The sequence below is a fragment of the Aulonocara sp. 'chitande type north' Nkhata Bay genome, linkage group LG2 (assembly GCF_057382095.1).
Source record: "Aulonocara sp. 'chitande type north' Nkhata Bay isolate Kocher_YH1m ecotype deep benthic linkage group LG2, A_spYH_male_GT1.1, whole genome shotgun sequence".
Classification (NCBI taxonomy): Eukaryota; Metazoa; Chordata; class Actinopteri; order Cichliformes; family Cichlidae; genus Aulonocara; species Aulonocara sp. 'chitande type north' Nkhata Bay.
The window spans coordinates 10,904,104-10,924,205 of record NC_141345.1 but is presented as its reverse complement, the minus strand read 5'-3'; the positions used below and the strand labels follow the sequence as shown (position 1 = coordinate 10,924,205).

At 40.9% G+C, this 20,102-nt stretch overlaps 2 protein-coding genes across 2 annotated transcripts; one reads left to right on the top strand and one right to left on the bottom strand.

Annotated features, from left to right (window-relative positions):
- Window positions 1-2,789: 2,789 nt before the first annotated feature.
- On the bottom strand, window positions 2,790-11,237 carry LOC147337442 (uncharacterized). Its single transcript, XM_086305041.1, has 9 exons — window positions 11,112-11,237; window positions 10,125-10,249; window positions 9,516-9,849; window positions 5,295-5,317; window positions 4,987-5,206; window positions 4,441-4,664; window positions 4,118-4,265; window positions 3,903-4,012; window positions 2,790-3,670 (listed from the first exon to the last, which is right to left on the bottom strand). Exons 1-9 carry the CDS (start codon window positions 11,149-11,151, stop codon window positions 3,362-3,364), a joined length of 1,533 nt encoding a protein of 510 aa, XP_086161167.1. The 5' UTR covers window positions 11,152-11,237; the 3' UTR covers window positions 2,790-3,361.
- Window positions 11,238-11,511: 274 nt separating this feature from the next.
- On the top strand, window positions 11,512-15,033 carry LOC147337441 (uncharacterized). The gene is made up of 4 exons (XM_086264902.1): window positions 11,512-11,750; window positions 12,652-13,024; window positions 13,114-13,194; window positions 14,980-15,033. Exons 1-4 carry the CDS (start codon window positions 11,512-11,514, stop codon window positions 15,031-15,033), a joined length of 747 nt encoding a protein of 248 aa, XP_086121028.1.
- The last annotated feature ends 5,069 nt before the right edge of the window (window positions 15,034-20,102 follow it).

Genomic DNA, 20,102 nt, shown 5'->3' with positions numbered 1-20,102 from the left:
AGATCAAGTTATTACAGAGAGAGGAGAGCAAACAGGCCAAGAGAGGGAAAATGATGAAGCAGCTGGAGCAACTCATTCTACTACAGGGTTTGATTTAGGTGACAAAGACACAGAGCCCAGACAGGTAAAGCTGAAGAGCTATCCACATGATACTTTTGGTACACAGAAGTGAGCATTTAACCACAGCTGTTTTGAAAAGCACAACTGGTTAGAATATTCAGTCAGCCAGAATGCAGCTTTCTGCTTCCCATGTAGAATGTTTTGCAAAAACATCAAATATGATAGTTTGGTCAGTAGCGGTTACAAGAACTGGAAGAAAACTTTAGTCATCTTTGGCAAGTATGAGATGGCACAAACACATAAGGACAGTGTTGTCACATGGAAAAGCTACCAGGGAACTAGCAAACAGGGAAACGTTGCACAGATGATAGCAACTGCAAATGTGAGTGAGATAGTCGAAAGAAGAGAGTATCTCAGATGAATTGTTGCAGTAACCTCTATGTTAGGGAGACAGGGACTCCCTTTTCGTTGCCATGATGAAGGTGAAGACAGCCCAAACAGAGGGAATTTTCTTGCGTGCATAGAGATTTTGAAGGAGTTTGATTTTCTTCAAAAACATAATCCCCAAAAATGTACAGTATATCTCGCCAACATCCCAGAATGACATGATTGACTGTTGTGCCCAGGAGGTTACTAGTGTCATTGTATCTGAAATGACAAAGTCTAAAGTCTATTCCATCATGGCAGATGAGGCAAGGGATGAAAAGGCAGAGCAGTTAGCTATTTGTGTCAGGTACATGTCAGAGGGTGCAGTGAAGGAGCGTTTCCTTGCACTTGCAGAGATAACATCATTGATGCCCAGTCCATTGCAAATGAGATTCAGCAGCAAATCCAAAACAATGGTCTTGCAGAGCTTAAGTGTGTAGCACAAACATATGATGGTGCAGCCGTTATGAGTGGCTCCACTGGAGGTGTACAAGCACATTTTAGAAGGCTCCATCCTGAGGCTATCTATGTGCATTGTTATGCTCATCAACTCAACCTGGTTTTGTGCAATACTTGCAAGGCTATCCCAGAGGCTGTGGAGCTTTTCAGTTTGTTGGAGTGTGTGTATTCTTTCTTCAGCACCTCCCTAGTTAATCATCATAAGTTCATGGAGACTCAGGCAAAGCTTGGATTGACAAAAACTGAGCTTGTGCAACTTCCAAACACTCGCTGGGCATGTCAGTTGCGATCAATCAGTGCAGTTCTTGAAACATTGCCTGCCATTTTGGAGTGCCTATCTGCAATTGGATCCCCCATAGCTGTTGGTCTCAAAGCAAAGCCCTACAAGTTCTCAGCAGTCTATGCACTACTAATGTTTCAGTCGATTCTGTCTGTAACCGAAGGACTCCACAAATTCCTGCAGAAAGAGACTTTAGACCTGGCAGAAGCTTTTATCTGCAAACAAGCTGTGTGTGACACACCAAAGGGCAAACACTCAGAGTTGTATGAGAAAACCAAGGCCCTGTGTAACACCCACAGTATCCCTGAACCAGGTGCCAAGACAAGGCACAAACAGATGATGGAGGATTTTGTCCTGGAGGCAACTGTGGGTTCACGCACTGAATTAACAACTCGGACACATTGAAAAGAGAGTTACTTTTCACTTGTGTGGATCGGATGGTTGGCGAGCTTGATCAAAGATTTTGCAGTGTAGATGCAGGGCTGCTAAAAGGCATCCAGGCATGCAGTCCTAAATCTGAGAACTTCTTGAGTGAACCACACTTGAATGAACTTGCAAAGCACTACAGACTTGACCTGAAAAAAGAGGAGGTTCTGGTGGCCAGAAACTTTCTTACCCGGAAAACAGAGGCTGGATTTCCACCCAAAAATATGTTGTCTGTGTACAACCTCCTTGATTCAGACATGTTTCCCTCTCTGAAGGCAACCATCCAAGTTGCCCTAACAGTGCCTGCTCGTGCGAAAGGTCCTTTAGTGCACTGCGTCGGCTGCACTCCTGGCTGCGTCAAACAATGGGTCAGAAAAGACTTCACAGTCATGTCTATTGAAAAAAGACGCACTCAGCATCTGAGTCACAACAGAGTGATTGACCGATTTGCCACTCTTAAAAACAGACATCATTCTTTGATGCTTCCACCCACCAAGTAACTGGTGATTGCAGCCATAAAAATGATGTACTTTTTTATTTTCAGTTTTTTTCTTGTTATTGATGCAGCAAACACATTTCCTCTGTTTTCTTGTTGTACTGTATTATAAAACAGACTGAAATAAAACAATAGATCTATTGGTGGCCTAGGATATTTAATCTGTCCAAAAAAGTAGGAAAACAATTTCTCAGTCTTTGTTTTCTGTTTGTGAAATTTTATGCTCATTCACTACGTTCGTTCATATCGTGTGCATCTCTTGGGGCCTAAGCCTCCCCTGTCCTTAAAACCTACACTGCAAAAACAGCTATACTTGAAACAAGCCAAATATTCTTAAATCTGACAAAATTTTCTTGTTTTGAGCAAAAAATCTGCCAATGGGGTAAGCAAAAGTTGCTTGACTAGAATTCTTAAAACTAGCAAATTAATCTAACTGCCATATGCCTTTTAACTAGACAAAATTGTCTAAAATGTATGCTTATTTGAAGAAAATATGACTTATTATAAGTAAAATATACTTTGATATTTAGAAAATCTGTACCTAAAATGAGTATTATGCTTTCTTGAACAAGCTGTTTTCAAGAATTATTTGCTTACTTTAAGATTCGACACCTTAATTTAGATTTTTCACATAAAAAAAACACCTTACTATAGGACAAATTTTCTTAAAACTGAATTGTTTCTTTCTTGATTGAGCTAACTATAAGAATTATGTTTCGACTCTGAGAACAATAATCAGCAAAAATTCCTGAGAATAAGACACCATCTCTTCAAAAAGCTACTAAAAATAAGGGAATTCATCTTAAATTAAGACAGCAAAAGCACTCTTAGATTTTGCGCTTTTATTGACACAGCAATGGGTCAGTAACTCACTGAGGTCTGTTCCAGGAGAATCATGTCTAAAATTATACATTTCAGCAGGGTACTGTGTAACATGGCCAATATAAGAAGTGCATATTCCAGATACTCTTAACATGAATAATAACAGTATAACACACTCATGGCTGGTATCAAAAATAAATTTTGCTGAAGCTTAAAACAATCACTATTTCAAATCCTATATTACATAACATTTTAGAAGAACAAGTTTAACGACCACACAAACAAACATGTGTTTTACATTTGAACAACTTTTCTAGAGAGAAAAAAAACAACCTCACTGACCAACACTGAGTCTGATAAACAAGGCAGATGGAGTCTGTCATCTGAGAGACTCACTCAATGAATGACTTCCACTCACCAAGCGCCTTCTTGTAAGAGGGGGTTGAATCTCGGTCATGGATGGAGTCTTTGAGTATTTCAGTTTGCAAGACAGACAGCAGCGTGGAAATGCACTTTGGATATGTGAGGTGGAGGGCATAGTAATATGCCATCAGATAGAGCAGTCCCTCATTAAGATCCTTCCGGTCAAAAGTGCTCACTGGTGTGGTTCCAACAGCTATCATGCAGTTGCCTTCAGAGACAAGCAGAACTGGACAAGCCAGGGGTCGCTGACGCAGGTAGCCTTCAGGGTCTTCTGAAGTCTACATGACAGAAAAAAAGAGGATTAGAACAAGACCGTAAGAAATACAATTTTTGAGTTGCATTACAGTTTAAAATAGATCAACTTTTTTTGTAGGTTTTATTAACATCAACATGTTATGGGGATCTGAACTTTAAGAATATTTGACTGACTCCACAGTAAAATATATAAAATGAAAACATGAGTAACTGCAAAATTCAACAATATATACACATAGAATATTGCAGCCTTACCTTTAGGACATGGAAAAAAGCCTCACTACAGATGCCCAGCTTCTTAGGTGGTACTGTGCTGGAAGGGAAAAGCACGGGAAGGGCTCTGAACACAGCTGCTGCATGTTCCACTGGTTTGAAAAAAGAAAAATAAGACAGGGCAACACCATTAAGCATTGCAAATAATGTAATCTGCAAAGCATAAATGTAGACAAATCAAGATACTGTAGCATTACCTCCATCCAAAGTTTTTGGCGGCTTCATAACTTTCTTCATGACACCATAAAACTGCACCTTCGAGTAGAAGATTTCCCATCTATCCTTCATCTCAGAAATGTATTTCAAGTTGGATGGTTGAATAATTCTCCGCAGCTCATCAAGGACCTGAAAAATACAGACAGAAACCCAACTGAGATAGATCTGTCTAGCTCTGTATCTGGTCTTGACAATAAGTGATAACAATTTAAACATGAGGGCCAGTATTTAAGAAATTTGAAAATCATATCAAAATGTCCCCAAAGGAATAACAGGATGGCTAAAAGAAATAAGTGCTGCTTACATGGTCCAGTTCTCTGAAACAAGGATATGCCTCTAGTATCTTCACTGCTCTGTCCTGCTCCTTTATAGCATCAGAGTTAATGAATTGTCTTCTAGACTCAAACTCCAGGTTCAGCAGTTGGGTAACAGCAGCTTTGTTCGGTTTTTTGGTCTTGTATATTTCTTGAAGTGTCTTGTAGTGTCTTGCCTGGGTTTTTTGGCTGTCAAAGAAGTCAGCTGAACCAGCTAAACACACAGAGCAGAGGTGTGTAAATCATTTATTGCCACAGTAAGGCTTTATATATCTGTTATTGGTGCAAAACAATAATACAAAAATACCAAAATATTTCTGTAAATTAGATCAACAAATTAACTAACCACCTATCTTAAAATTGTTCATTAATCCTGTGAAGTTGTCACTATTAAATGGAACACAAAGATTCCAAGATAAACAGTGAAGTAGTTGTGTTCCATTGTTAGCAGAATTTTTAACAAAAAAACAAAAAGTATCGTCCAAACCACATTTACACTCAGGCTGTAATAAGAGGGTGCATTATATTATACTTACATTCTTCATCACTGCCATCCTGGTGGTGCACTGGGGTGCCCATCGATCTAACTGGTGATTTATCTAGAATAATAGTTGATGCACTGGACTCCCCACTGCTGTCACTTTTTGCAACGCTTTCATTCCCATCCTTTCTTGGCTTCTTCGCAGGAGGTTTTTTGCCCTTCCTTGGACTTTTGACATTGGAGAGTCTCTTCATTAGCTTTTTAGCAACATGCTCCTAACAGGTACAAACGGTAAAAATTAAAAGATGATAAGATACATCACTCATGATTAACACAGAGTGGTATTGAGCAAATGCTACTTACCCACTCACCACACGTTTCTTTAACTGGAATTCCCAGCTTCTACCGTTCTACCTTTAAAAGCCGGAGAGCAGTCAAGTCAAGAAGGCTTCTACCTGAGACCCCCGCGGAGTCATCATTTTGCGTTTCTACCTTTAAAAGCCGGAGAGCAGTCAAATGCTGGAAGTGGAAGCTAAATTGGCTAGTCATTCATATGTATATTGGGTCGTTACCTAGGAATTCTGGAGGGAGGGGATTGGGGGAGAAATCAACACACATGAGTCTAGGTCCTTTGTTGCTGACATTTATTGATAAAAACAGTAGTTTCATTTCATGTTATTTCCTTTTTCATTTCAAGCAAGGAAGTGGATGTAGTTAGTAAGTAAGATATTTCAGACATTATTCTGACACAGAGGAGGAGATACTGGAATTATAATTAGTATCTATGCATGCATTTGTGATTTTGTTTGACCTTCCCATTGCTTACAGTACAAAAAACCAACCATTTGTACACATATGTACTAATAATAATAAAAAGTGAGTGCAACACTGCAACCCATCACCCCGTCGTTCAGTGGTCGTTGATCAGTGGTCCATTGTGGCACCATTCAGAGCACTGGTACAATAGTACCAGCAAGATATGGGAAGACATTGCAAATGTACTTGGATTTTAGGTTGCAAGCCACCCAAAACTTGATCCCAAACTTGTCAGGTTTACTTGCAATATACTGCAGGAAACCCGTCACCCCGTCGTTCTGTGGTCCATTGTGGCACCACTGATCAACGACCACTGAACGACGGGGTGACGGGTTGCATTGTTATGTGGTCACACCCCCGTCGTTGATCAGTGGTCCATTGTGGCACCATTCAGAGCACTGGTACAATAGTACCAGCAAGATATGGGAAGACATTGCAAATGTACTTGGATTTTAGGTTGCAAGCCACCCAAAACTTGATCCCAAACTTGTCAGGTTTACTTGCAATATACTGCAGGAAACCCGTCACCCCGTCGTTCTGTGGTCCATTGTGGCACCACTGATCAACGACCACTGAACGACGGGGGTGTGACCCCGCTGATCAGTGTGACCTGACCCCACTGATCAATTGTGATCAAGGGTATATATATGATACAATCTCACTGCACTTAGCCTAACCCTTCATTGCCCTGAAGAATCCTGTGGTGTACGGACCTCCTCTCCAAGGAAAGAAAATGCAGAGAAGACTCACCACCCAGCAGGCGTTGGAAATGATCCTGGCGGAAGTCGACCCTTGTGACTCGGATGGAGAAGACCTAGAAGTTCAGCCGGATTCGGACTCAGAGCTGTCTGATCAGTCTTCCGGTTAGTTTCATTTCATGTTATTTCCTTTTTCATTTCAAGCAAGGAAGTGGATGTAGTTAGTAAGTAAGATATTTCAGACATTATTCTGACACAGAGGAGGAGATACTGGAATTATAATTAGTATCTATGCATGCATTTGTGATTTTGTTTGACCTTCCCATTGCTCACAATTTGAATTTGTTCACACTGCAGATGAGGAGACTGCTTCTCCACCGAAAAAGAGAGCTTGTTTGGGGACTGAGACAGCGAAAGATGGCACAGTGTGGCGTGAAGAACATGTGGGGACCCGTCTCCCTTTCACCCCTATAGAACCGTACGCTGCAGATGGAGAGCCAACGGCTAAGGCCAGGAGAAGTATCTTGAGTCGCCTTCAGAGCTTCCTGTGTTTCATCACTCTTGACATGCTTCGTAGCATTCAAGAATGGACTATTCAACATGCACAGCAAACGGAGCATGTTTGTTGGTTCATGGACCTCCCTGAACTAATGGCATTTATTGCTATTGTCATCTTGCGGGGGGTTTACAGGGTTCCATCTGTAAATGACTGCTGGTCAGCAAACCTGGGAAACCCACAGATAATTGGAACTATGGCACGAAACCGCTTCCAAGACATCATGCAACACCTACGCTTTGATGACAAGTCCACCCGCTGTGATCGAGCAAAGACTGATAAGTTCGCAGCAATTTCCAGTGTGTGGGGATCATTTGTCACCAACTGCATCACGTGCTACAACCCTGGTCTACATATCACCATCAATGAACAGCTTTTCCCATCAAAAACTCGGTGCAGTTTCCTGCAGTATATTGCCAGTAAACCGGACAAGTTTGGGATCAAGTTTTGGGTGGCTTGCGACCTAAAATCCAAGTACATTTGCAATGTCTTCCCATATCTTGGCAAGGACCCCAATCGTCCCACTGGGGAGAGACTTTCCGAAAATGTAGTTATGAGGCTGATGGAACCATTCCTGGACAAGGGCAGAAATGTTACCACTGACAATTTTTTCACATCGCTTTCACTTGCGCAAAAACTTCTTAGACGGAAAACCACCATCCTCGGCACAGTCAACAAGATTCGCAGGGAAATTCCTCAATCCACTAGACAGACAGATCGCAATGAATTCACCACTCAGGTATGTTGCAGGTCTTTTGTGGTTCTATGTTTATGTGTTTCATTGTGTGTAAAAGGGCTATGGAATTAACAATTTATCTTATTTCTTAGGTGTTTTCAACCTCTGCTGCCACGCTGACGGCGTATGCGGCCAAACGGAAGAAGACAGTATATATTCTTAGCAGCATGCACAGCGTGGTTCAGACCGAAAACACTACCAAAAGGAAGCCAAACACTGTCACCCTTTACAACAAGACAAAGTGTGGCGTGGATGTGATGGACCAGATGGTTCGGGAGTACACTGTCCGCAAAGGAACACGGCGCTGGCCAGTTGCCGTGTTTTATAACATGATTGACATGGCAGCACTGAATGCACATGTGCTGTATCAAGAATGCACCGGGACGAAGGAAAGACGGGTGGACTTCCTGGTAGCCCTTGCAACCGAATTGGCTCACTCTCATGTAGCTGCGAAGAAGGAAAGAAAAGAACAGTTGCTTCGGACACAACCCTCCACACCGAGCCCTGGAAAAAGGGCCACGTGTCAGGTCAAACACAGATGCAAAAAAAATCAGGCCACTGTGCGATGTGTTCACTGCTACAGGTACACATGTGGTAAATGCAGGCGACAGATACCGTGGCAGTGCCAGGATTGTGAGTGATTGCTGAAAATGTTGTAATGTACTCACTCAATTTTTGTTATTATTTGTAAACATGTGTACAAACGGTTGGTTTTTTTTCTATTTTCATCAATAAATGTCAGCAACAAAGGACCTACATGTGTGTTGAGTTCTCCCTAAGATGGCATACTGAAACACTCCAAGTGTTTGCAAGTAAACCTGACAAGTTTGGGATCAAGTTTTGGGTGGCTTGCAACCTAAAATCCAAGTACATTTGCAATGTCTTCCCATATCTTGCTGGTACTATTGTACCAGTGCTCTGAATGGTGCCACAATGGACCACTGATCAACGACCACTGAACGACGGGGTGACGGGTTGCAGTGTTGCACTCACTTTTTATTATTATTAGTACATATGTGTACAAATGGTTGGTTTTTTGTACTGTAAGCAATGGGAAGGTCAAACAAAATCACAAATGCATGCATAGATACTAATTATAATTCCAGTATCTCCTCCTCTGTGTCAGAATAATGTCTGAAATATCTTACTTACTAACTACATCCACTTCCTTGCTTGAAATGAAAAAGGAAATAACATGAAATGAAACTACTGTTTTTATCAATAAATGTCAGCAACAAAGGACCTAGACTCATGTGTGTTGATTTCTCCACACTCACTGCGGATGAGGAGACTGCTTCTCCACCGAAAAAGAGAGCTTGTTTGGGGACTGAGACACTCATCTGCAGTGTGAACAAATTCAAATTGTGAGCAATGGGAAGGTCAAACAAAATCACAAATGCATGCATAGATACTAATTTTAATTCCAGTATCTCCTCCTCTGTGTCAGAATAATGTCTGAAATATCTTACTTACTAACTACATCCACTTCCTTGCTTGAAATGAAAAAGGAAATAACATGAAATGAAACTACTGTTTTTATCAATAAATGTCAGCAACAAAGGACCTAGACTCATGTGTGTTGATTTCTCCCCCAATCCCCTCCCTCCAGAATTCCTAGGTAACGACCCAATATACATATGAATGACTAGCCAATTTAGCTTCCACTTCCAGCATTTGACTGCTCTCCGGCTTTTAAAGGTAGAAACGCAAAATGATGACTCCGCGGGGGTCTAAGGTACTACCCCGAAATGACTGCTCTCCGGGGGTGTAAGTGTTAAGCATTGGGTAGTACTCCATTAATCGCTTTGCCATGGCATCAACCTCATGTTTGCTGGGGTATCTGGAGTCTTCAGCTGCTCTTGCTATCGAAATCATGTTTGTCATGGTGTTTCTTACAAGTCGACAAAAGAGTTCCTTTGACAAAGGTTCAGCACACTCTGTCCCCAGCCGCTTCTTTTCAAAGTAGGAATGTCGAGCTTGCTCAAGTTCACTGTCTGTGAAGACTATGTACTCTGGGTTGGACATAGTCACAAACTTAGAAGTGCTGGGTTCCTCTCTGGAGAAGTCACCATCTCCAGTAGTTGTTAGCATTTTTTCAGCAGCAGTCTTGTTCTAAAATACAGTGTACATGGGGCTAATTTCACATAAAATTGCACAAGAACTTTAGGTCTCTACACATGAAAGAAAGTACAACAAAATATCAGTAAAGTGTTGAACAATAAAAAATATGTATATTTAATAAATGTGTGGGCCACTTGATTTAAATCAAAACTAAAGAAGATTCTACTGCCTATCTGTTAAGTGAGTATTGGTGGAATTACTTGAAACTGCATAAAACAAGCTGGTGTGTTCTCAGTTTTGTCACACAGCGATAGGACAGAACTTACTTCTTCACATTTGTGCACTGCAAGCCATAGAGCCCGACGCCTGAGGAAATGTTCAGGACCAGGAAACAGATCTTTGATGTCATCTCGTGAAAGTGACGAGAGCAGGTCTTCTCCAACATTTGCTTCTGCAATAGGAGTTTCCAATTATCACTACATTGCATCATCCTCATGTGCAAGCCAGCTGACAGCTTTGCTTGGGTAACAAACAGGATACACAAGAAACATAATTTAATATTTACCATTTAAAAACAATACTCTATTCCATTATATTCCCTCCTGACTGCTCCACAGGTTCTAAATTACCTTCCTCCCATTGACTGGAAAAAGTATTATATTTGTGATTCGCTTGCACCTTTCGTCCACACGTAAACAGCGTTTTCAGTCACTGAAAAAGGAGATTTCTAAAAACGCTTGCCAGGGTGGATATTTTCGAAAACTCCTTTTTTGCATTTAGGTGTGGACGAGAAAAACGGAGAAAACGCAGCGTCAAAGGTGTGGGCCTTGTGCGCCACGTTATTGTTTCGGTGAAATGAATTTCTACAATACTGTTACTGTTAATTGTACTCTCTGCAGTGTTTAAATACTTACATATACACAGTTACTGTCCCTCCAGACTGGGTTCTGCTTCTATGCCCCATCTTTCTTTACTATTTCCCACCGAGGCTTCTAGACTTCTGATTGGCCAACATTTCTACACGGTTAGGAATATATCGCCACCTGTTGCTTTGGCATGTGCCTAGCAGCGTTTTCCTTCATTTCTGCGTTTCCGTGTGGACGGGATTATTTTTAAAATGAAAACGGAAAATCTCAGTTTTCAGAAATACCCATGTATATGTAGTGTAATAGCACTAGCATATTTAAATATGCTAATGCAACTAAGCTAACCGCACAAGCTAAGTTAACAACCGGGTATAGCCTGCCATGCTAGCGACTTACCATGCAACATAGCAGAACACAAAACATAGAAAAAACAAAACAGTCACATACCTTTCAGGGTGGCAATTGTTATTTCGTCCAGTTTCTCCATAGCATGCCTTAATTTCTTCACACTGTACCACTGTATCCCGGACCCAAAAATATTACTAATCCTGCAATCCAAATTTGAGGCGCGAAGCTAGAGGCGCGAAGCTGGACTGTACCAACTCAGGAGTATGGGGTTGTGTACAGAAATGGTTTAGTTCGCTGTTTTATATCTATAAAATTCTATATATTTAAGGATTTAACTATTTAGTTAGATTATATTAAGTAAATACTGACATGTCGGTACTATTACTTAGTACAGCTGTTATAAGGCACCGAATTAGGATAGCCATTCCTACCCCTTAATGGAATAATCCTGGTCATTTTGGCTTTATGGGAAAAACGGTTCACAGACCAGTGAAACAAAATGATTTGGCGCTGTGTTATCTGCTTCGTTTTTGTGGGTCTGACCCTCAAATCCTTACTGAGTCATATTAATTCTGCACATAGCCATAGTCCAGATTTCCGTGTAGTTTGTGGCATAGATGGATGTGTCAAAGAATATCGTGTTTACAATTCATTTTGGTATCACATTCGTCGAACACACTCCGACCACCTTGGCAATGGACGATGCAGCGGATCGACTAGGACACAAAAATCTGTAAGGTGAGACTGACTATATACTTTGATATCTTTGAAAATAATCATATAAAGTATTCATGTTAGATTCCTACTTGTGTTTACAGCTTAACAGTAGATATGTTAATGCTAATTCCTTATGATCCACATCAATGCTATTTCTAAACAATTTTTCTGAGTGCTTAATTTCTCCTAATAGAGAAAACACCATTTTTATTTATTTTTTTTACTTTTGTTTTAAATAAACCAATGGGCATGGTCCAGAGTCTCCTTGGTTGCTTGTGTTTATTAATATTCATTGTTTCAGTTAGTTTCCTGGTTATTTGTTAATTATTTCCTGTGTTTAGGTGTTCTCCGTGCCTCCCTTGTCTTGAGTCAAGTGTCCCTGGTTTGATGTTCATGTTTATTCCTGTTTTACTTTGATAGTCCCATGCCCTGCATCAGTGTATTCTGTTGCCCTTCCCCCTGGTCTCTTCTCATCTGATTAGTGTCAGCTGTGTTTCGTACCTGTCTGCCAATTCCTCGTTTCCCTGTGTGTGTGTATATTTAGTGTGTGCTTCCCTCTGTTCTTTGTCGGATCGTCTGCATTTTCTCCTCTGTGTCATCTGTGTTCCCTCCCTCAGGTTTTCATGTCTCATGCTCCTTGCTCCAGGTTGTAAGGTTTTTGCAACATTTTCAATGTTTCCTGTGTTCTTTAGTTTAGCTTTCCAGGTTTAGGTTTTTGAGGATTTTTAAAGCTTTTAAACTACAGTTAAGCTACCAAATATCAATCAGCAATAAATTAGTAACAATTTATTAAACTCAGTCTGAAAACATACATATTTTGGAGTAAATTATCAAATGCAGAATAGAATTATTTAGAAATGATCAGTGTAGCTTGTAATTAATATCTTTAACTAGTCAATTAATCAATTAATCTCAATTGCAGTTCTAGGAGGGAACCCTCATCAGCGGAGAACAGAAGTCTGAGTAACATGTGGGCCTACAGGACTGATCCAGTGGTCGAAAACCAGCCAACAAGCCAGCCAACAATGGATGCAGCTGTAGACACCAGATTGAACTCAGGAGAAGATGCAGTGATTGATCAAAACACAATACAGCATGATCCAGACAGTGTGTGCCCCGAACATTTTGGTACTTTTGACAATAATAAGACATTGTACTCTGGCTTCGATGATGGTGCCCATATCTCGCAAAGGCCCCTTGTTCCATCCCAGACCAACAATGATACCTCGACTCCAAACATTTCAGCAGCTTGTCCAAGCGGGTTCGCAGATGGAGTAGCATCATCCCAATCTATGGTGAGTCTATCACTACTGAACAATAACTTCTTTTGATAAAACATTTTACCAGTTTATAACATTCCTATATTTATTTCTCTTTTCTGAAGGATGACTCCTGCCACGATGTTCTTACCAGACAAGCAACAGCTCTTGTATTGACTGCAAGAGAGAAACATCGTCTTTCACAGGTTTGTGCTCATACAAAATTAGAATGATTATTTTAACATGTGGCTCTATTTTTTTTCATCATTTATTATTAACAATTTCCCTAAACTGTAACAGCCTTTAATTCATTCTGATTATCCTAATAGTAACTATGCAAAACCGAGCATCACTTGTATGTGCCTCCAACTTTCCAACAAATGACTATGACTGCCTTAGGTAAACTAAGGCAGTCATAGTCTCCAGCCATCCATCCATTTGCCTCCGCCTATCCTTTTCAGGGTTGCTCCCATCACAAGCCTTCCTCTGCCACCTAACTCTTAGTCTCAGTTTAAAAAGGAAAATTGTAATCTTAATTAAACTAAAAATTTGAGTTTTGCAAGAAATCCGAGAAGGAATTTAAAAAATTTTTTTTTTTTCTTCAGTTTCAGTGAGGGAAAAAATCTATAAGAAACAGTCAAATAATTCTATGCAGTTTTTTTGGTTGCAGAGCTACGTACGTTATTAGTCCTTACATTATAAGTTGTCTATTCGCTAAAAATAAATCTCTTTTAATAGCAAACAACTAAGATGTCGTTTGTCCTTTCACAGTGACAGAGAGCCTGTCAGCAGACAGTAACCTACCAACTGGCTAGCACTAATGCTAGCTAAATGTGAATAGGATTTGCAGCCTATATTTCACTTTTCCCCTATAAAGCGGGCCACCCGTGCTGTTGACATTGACCATGAACCAGAGACCAGTGCTAGTGAACAACAGATAAGGTTATCCTCAGGATAAAAATGAGAACTTTTTATGCTCTCCACTCATAGTCCGCAATTTTGGTGATCAACGTCAGAACCTTTGGATTGACTGCAAGGTTTTTCTTAGACGTGTTCCACTCCACTTTGGATCCCTTGTCGGGGTTAATCTTAAGGCATCTGTTGAGTGAAAAACAACAACTTCATTAAGAAACTGAGGACTGGACTGTATGTGTTTTTTTACATTTGCAATGAATCTAAGTGTAGAATGAGCTTGCTTTTGAGTGCGTGTTTGGACATAGAGGTCATTGTGGAACAGAGGGGTGATGCAAAGATGTTTGGTTAACCTGTGAGTCTATTGCAAATGCTGTTTGAGGGTAGTGAAACATCTGTGAGCATCTACTACTCAAAGGTCTCTATCTATAACTTGACATGAGCATGAATTAAGAATATTTCAGAGACAGCCATAACTTTAGATTTCACTGTCTCATCATTCTTATGTCTCAATGCATAAAATTGACTGGTGCCGCCTTACCGTTGCAAGAATTCCAAGGTTGCTGCCTGGGCTACTGGATAAGAAATGTTCGTGCAGTATTAAGAGCCACAAATCAGGATAAGTGCGTCGCTGAAGATAGTGATATGGCCATTCGCAATTGCCTGGTCCACAGATAACATGAAGTGCTCGGCTGCCAAAGTAGAGTTTCCTGTTGTGTACATGAACAAGAGACAAGGGGACAAAAAAACAAGTCCACACATGACTCAAACAACTAACTGCAATGTTACAACTGATGTATATCAATTACATACACTGGCATGCAGTTTGGGCCCTACGGTCAACTACAAGGTGTCCAAACTTTAACTGTGGGCCTTTTCCTTTTCTGTTTAAAAAAATATGAAAATGATTTTATTTAAAATTAAATGTCATCTATAACTTTAAGCCATTTGGAGATTATTTCATCTTCTACTTGCTTAACTGTTCACATGAACTTAAATGTTGACCATGGGTGCCCAAACATTTACATTAAAGCACCACAACTGCGACAGGTGTAATCTTTTGACATCCTTAATTGCAGCACAATACTCACCTTTACTGCTTACTGAATAAATTTGAGAACTCACGCTACTAATCTGCAGGGGAATAAAAAAAACCTTATGAATCATGAAACCTGCCAAAATCCAAATACATGTATGCAATGTACGTTTAAATGTAGTCAAATAATTCGCCTCAGCTGCTTTAGCCCTACTTCCTTCTACAAAATAGAAGGAAATACTTGGCTTACATGTCCATTACATTTTTCTGGGCAAAGCTAGCACAGTGGGCTACTTCTATTTCCTATTTCTCTCACTTCATCACACAGCACATCTTGGCACGCACGAGCTCTCTACAAGAGTGCAGGTGTGTTGCTAGACTGGAACAGGTTGCCTGTCAGTGCGCCCCAGGGTGGCTGTGGCTACAATGTAGCTTGCCATCACCAGTGTGTGAATGTGTGTGTGAATGGGTGGATGACTGGATATGTAAAGCGCTTTGGGGTCCTTAGGGACTAGTAAAGTGCTATATAAATACAGGCCATTTACCATTTACCATTTATTAGCTCTTAAGTTGTATACTTAATTTCACATTAAGACAAATGCATCAGTGGCAGCTGTCATCGCGGGCCCCCTAACGGGTATTAGCGGTGTAGAAACGATCCGCGTAGGAACTGCTGTGTTTACACGGCCACAGAAAGCTGGCAGCTAACAAATTAGCGAACAACAACTCTGCTGGCCAGCAAGATAGCAGCTGGTCTAGCTGTATACTAACTGCACCTTATACTGACAGACGACGTCCTTTGCCTTCATAGCTAAAGATTCCATGCCTTTTACCGTCTCAGTAAACTACGAGCCATAGTGGTCAAGCAATTCCAAGTTAAATCTACTAAGCTGAGTTTGATATACTTGCCTTGCAGCACTGCATGGATGATCTTTCACCAACCTCTCTCTTCCACCGCACTTTCCATTAGTGATGCGCGAATCATGAACGAATTGTTCAGTACTTGAGAATCACTTTACTGACTCGTGAATCATGATTCACAAGCCCAATTGACTCATCCCTTTTGCTCTTAGCAAACTAATTTCATTAGTAGAAATATATCTAGCTTATAATTAAAACTGTGGGGGAAAAAAACAACAGACAGTTTCTTAACAACAAGCATTTCTGCTCTGAACTGGAAGAAAAAACCCTGAGTACAAGCTCACATCAAGACAATAGCTCCTCGGTTCGCAGTAGCATCGCTCTGCTAACATGCTAACAGCACATTTGAGCTATTCACCCCCTCCCTCCTGGCTCACAGCTTCTTCTTCTCCTTGGTTGGCAACCAATGTTAAGGCGCATTACTGTCCCCTGCTCACAGCTCAATGGACATTTAGATGAGAAAATATATATTTGACACACTTGAGGAAAATACTAATAAAATAAAATAAATAAAATAAATGTTCCCTTTAGAAATTTTTTTGTTCTTTTTTGCTCCATCAAATTAGTTGTTTTTCTTTTTCAATCACTCATCTTAGCAGTAGGATATACATAATAAGAGAAACAAATTAAGTTTGAGTGAAAATGTACATCTTTTGCACTCTGGTCAAGTGACTCAAATGACTCAAAAAACCCAGTTCACTTTGGTGAGTGACTCATTCAAACTCGATTTAGGAAAAAAAGAATTAAATTTACCATCACTACTTTCCACAGCCATACCCGCGACCTTGTGGTTGTTACTTCACATTCATTGGACAATGCTTAGCGACATTTTATTATGTATCCCAACATCCAATGGCATGTCACATTGTTTTCATGGCCACGCCCTCACCCCAGGTGCAGAGGCCTATTTCTGTTCAGGAATATTGTGAATACTTTGAGATTTATATTAATTGCTAATTAATTCCTACCTCTACATTTATTTTTTTAAATATATAAATAGCACAGCGTGGCCGTGCAATGTTTTATGTTTTTTTTTTGTTTTTATTCCTATTAATTATATTTTCACTTGTTACCTCTGAATTATTGAATCAGACCTAGATGGCATGAAATTTTCAGCACAATTATAATTCAAATACTCTTTTAATTATTAATTATTCTCATTAATTTTTGATCATTTTATATATTTTTCCATAGTATTACATTTGAATTTAACAGATCAATCTCTCAAATAACAGACAAATATTTGTGAAATTATGATACATTTCTGAATGTATTTTTACAATCTAAATATGCATATGTACAAAACAAATATTTAAAAAACAAGAAAATTGTGTTTTATTACATTTACAGTGATGTTATGTTATTTTACATTTGACATGTAAAATCACAGTCTACTTATGTAAATTTAATGATATTCTGGAAAGACAGTACAAAACTGTAAAATATACAGTAAGATACTTTTATATTACTTTTTCATGTCATGCTGTGCGCCACGTTATTGTTTACATGAGATGAATTGCAGAATGACAGTAAATACTGTTACTGTTAATCTGACTATCTGAAGGTTTTACCCGCTTACATATACACGCAGTTACTGTCCCTCCATTTAGAAACGCAGAGGCTGTGAGAGATGCCAGCCGCTACAGGCACCACCATCTTTAGACTTGAAACTGTGGGAGATGTGGCGAAGGTAGGCCACTGCTTGGACAAGGGAAGTCCATTTTGAGAATCTTTCAAAGCGTGATGAACCCAAGGCACCTGGAGCAGTTGTGGTCACAAGCACATTGACGTTATGTCGAATTTCAATGTCCAACTCTGGATCGACGAGTTCAAATGGACCCTTTTCTGGGGAGAGAATCTCGTGATTGAGAAGAAATGCTGGGCAGTACAACCATGAAGTACCAGAGAGTTTGTCTGCTGGTACAGACCGAGAGCCATGATCGGCAGGATTGTGCTCTGATGGGACGTATCTCCATTGATCTGGTAGGGAAGACTGCTTGATTCTCTGTACACGATTGTTCACATATACATGGAATCTTCTGCTTTGATTGTTAATGTATCCTAACACCACTTTACTGTCAGTGTAGAATGTTGTCTTGTCAATCTTTACGTTTAGTTCTACTGTGAGAAGCTCTGACATCTCCACAGCAAGCACTGCAGCGCACAGCTATAATCGAGGAATGGTCGGTTCTGATACAGGAGCTAGTTTGGCCTTACCCATAAGGAATCCGACCTCACTGTGCCTATCTTCATGTGTGACCATCAGGTAAGCTATCGCAGCGATGGCTTTCACTGGACCGTCTGAGAAAACACAAAGTTCGATGAATGTGGCTTGTGAGATGGAGAACGTGACGTAGTGGTGAGGAATGTGCAGGTTTGTGAGACTTCGTAGCGAGTCATGCCACCTTCTCCAGCCATCGTACATGTCTTGGGGTAAGGAACTGTCCCACTCAAGGTTGCTGCTGGAGAGCTCTCTGAGAAGAAGTCTGCCCTTGATGGTTACAGGTGCAAGCAAACCAAGAGGGTCGAACAAGCTGTTCACTGTTGAGAGTACGCCCCGGCGAGTGAAGGGTTTTTGCTCTTGTGGAACATGGAATGTGAACGTGTCTGTTGTAGGGTTCCAACTTACCCCCAAGCTGCGCTGGACTGGAAGCTCATCTGTTGTTAAATCGAGATCTTTGATATCTTTGGCCCTATCCTCAGGGGGGAATGCACTCACCACTTCCACTTTATTGGAAGCAATCTTGTGGAGACGTAGATTTGAGAGGGCAAGCATTTTCTGAGTTCTCTGTAGGACATCAACAGCCTCAGCTGCAGTTGGGAAAGACTTTAATGCATCATCGACATAGAAGTCGTGCTCTACGAAGTCTCGGGCATCAGTTCCATACTCACTTTCTGCTTTCCTTGCTGCCAGTCTCAGCCCGTAAATTGCCACTGCAGGGCAAGGACTGTTACCAAAGACATGTACCCTCATTCTGTAGTCTACTACGTCTTTGCCAAGGTCGTTGTCTTTGTACCAAAGAAAGCAAAGGTAGTCTCTGTGGTCTTCTTGGACCACAAAGCAGTAGAACATTTGTTCAATGTCAGCTGTGACTGCGACTGGTTCTTTCCTGAAGCGAAGCAGCACACCCAAAAGTGTGTTGTTCAGGTCCGGGCCGGAAAGCAGCACCTCATTGAGGCACACTCCATCAAACTGTGCACTCGAATCAAACACAACGCGTATCTTCCCTGGCGTTTGGGGATGGTACACACCAAAAATCGGGAGATACCAGTTCTCTTTGTCTCTATTGGGAGGTGGTGCGAGCTCTGCGTGTTGGTTATCTAGCATTTTCTGCATGAATTCCACAAAATGTGTTTTCATTTTTGGTTTCTTGTCGAGCGTACGTCGTAATGACATCAGCCGTTGGTAGGCGTAGGACCGGTTATCCGGGAGTTTGCATCTGGGGGTTCGGAACGGGAGTGGTGCAACCCAGCTGTTTGTATTGTCCTTGAAGAAGCCTGCCATCTTTTTCAAAAAGATTACATCTTTAGCTGAATAAGCAAAGTGGTTGTCGTTACTGGTGTGACAAAACACAGAGTCTCCCAAATTCTCAGCTGTGGGCCTTTGGTGTGAGAGAGCAGATGGCGGTTGACTGGAGATGGCTTTGGTTTGGCTCAGACTGAAGTCCTCCTTTACACTAAGGTGACTGTCGCAGGGAGTGAGATAGCTTGGGCGTCCATTGTCCAATACATAGGTTTTCAGAACATTCACTTTGCTTGGCTTGTGGGCATTACCAAGACACACATCGCCAATGATAACCCAGCCCAGGTCAAGCTTCTGTGCAAATGGGTCATTATCTCTGCCGTTGATTTGCTCCCTCACTTTGTGAACTCTTAGAAGGTTGCGTCCTATCAGCAACAGAATGTCTGCACTTGGGTCGAGAGGTGGTATTTGAGCAGCTATTGCTTTCAGGTGCGGGTGGTGTAAAGCAGCTTCTCCAGTTGGCACCTCTTCCCTGTTGTTAGGGATGGCATTGCACTCAATGAGCGCGGGGAGAGGGAAACTCATTTTTCCATCTAATGACTCAACCATGTAGCCACATGCTCTTCTACCAGTCGTGTGTGTTACACCACTACAAGTTTTCAGCATGTATGGTTCAGGTGTGGTTTGTATGTTAAATATGTCAAAAAACTCTGTCTTTGCAAGTGACTGGCTACTTTGATCGTCAATTATTGCATACATCCTTCCGGCGTTGTCTCGCTGAC

Coding starts and splice junctions, on each gene's coding strand:
- LOC147337442 (XM_086305041.1), bottom strand. CDS start 11,151: ATGGAGAAACTGGACGAAATAACAATTGCCACCCTGAAAG. Junction 10,250..11,111: donor AACAATTGCCACCCTGAAAG/GTATGTGACTGT, acceptor CTCCTATTGCAG/AAGCAAATGTTGGAGAAGAC. Junction 3,671..3,902: donor CTTTTTTCCATGTCCTAAAG/GTAAGGCTGCAA, acceptor TCTGTCATGTAG/ACTTCAGAAGACCCTGAAGG.
- LOC147337441 (XM_086264902.1), top strand. CDS start 11,512: ATGATTTGGCGCTGTGTTATCTGCTTCGTTTTTGTGGGTCTGACCCTC. Junction 13,025..13,113: donor TAGCATCATCCCAATCTATG/GTGAGTCTATCA, acceptor TCTTTTCTGAAG/GATGACTCCTGCCACGATGT. Junction 13,195..14,979: donor AGAAACATCGTCTTTCACAG/GTTTGTGCTCAT, acceptor CCTTAATTGCAG/CACAATACTCACCTTTACTG.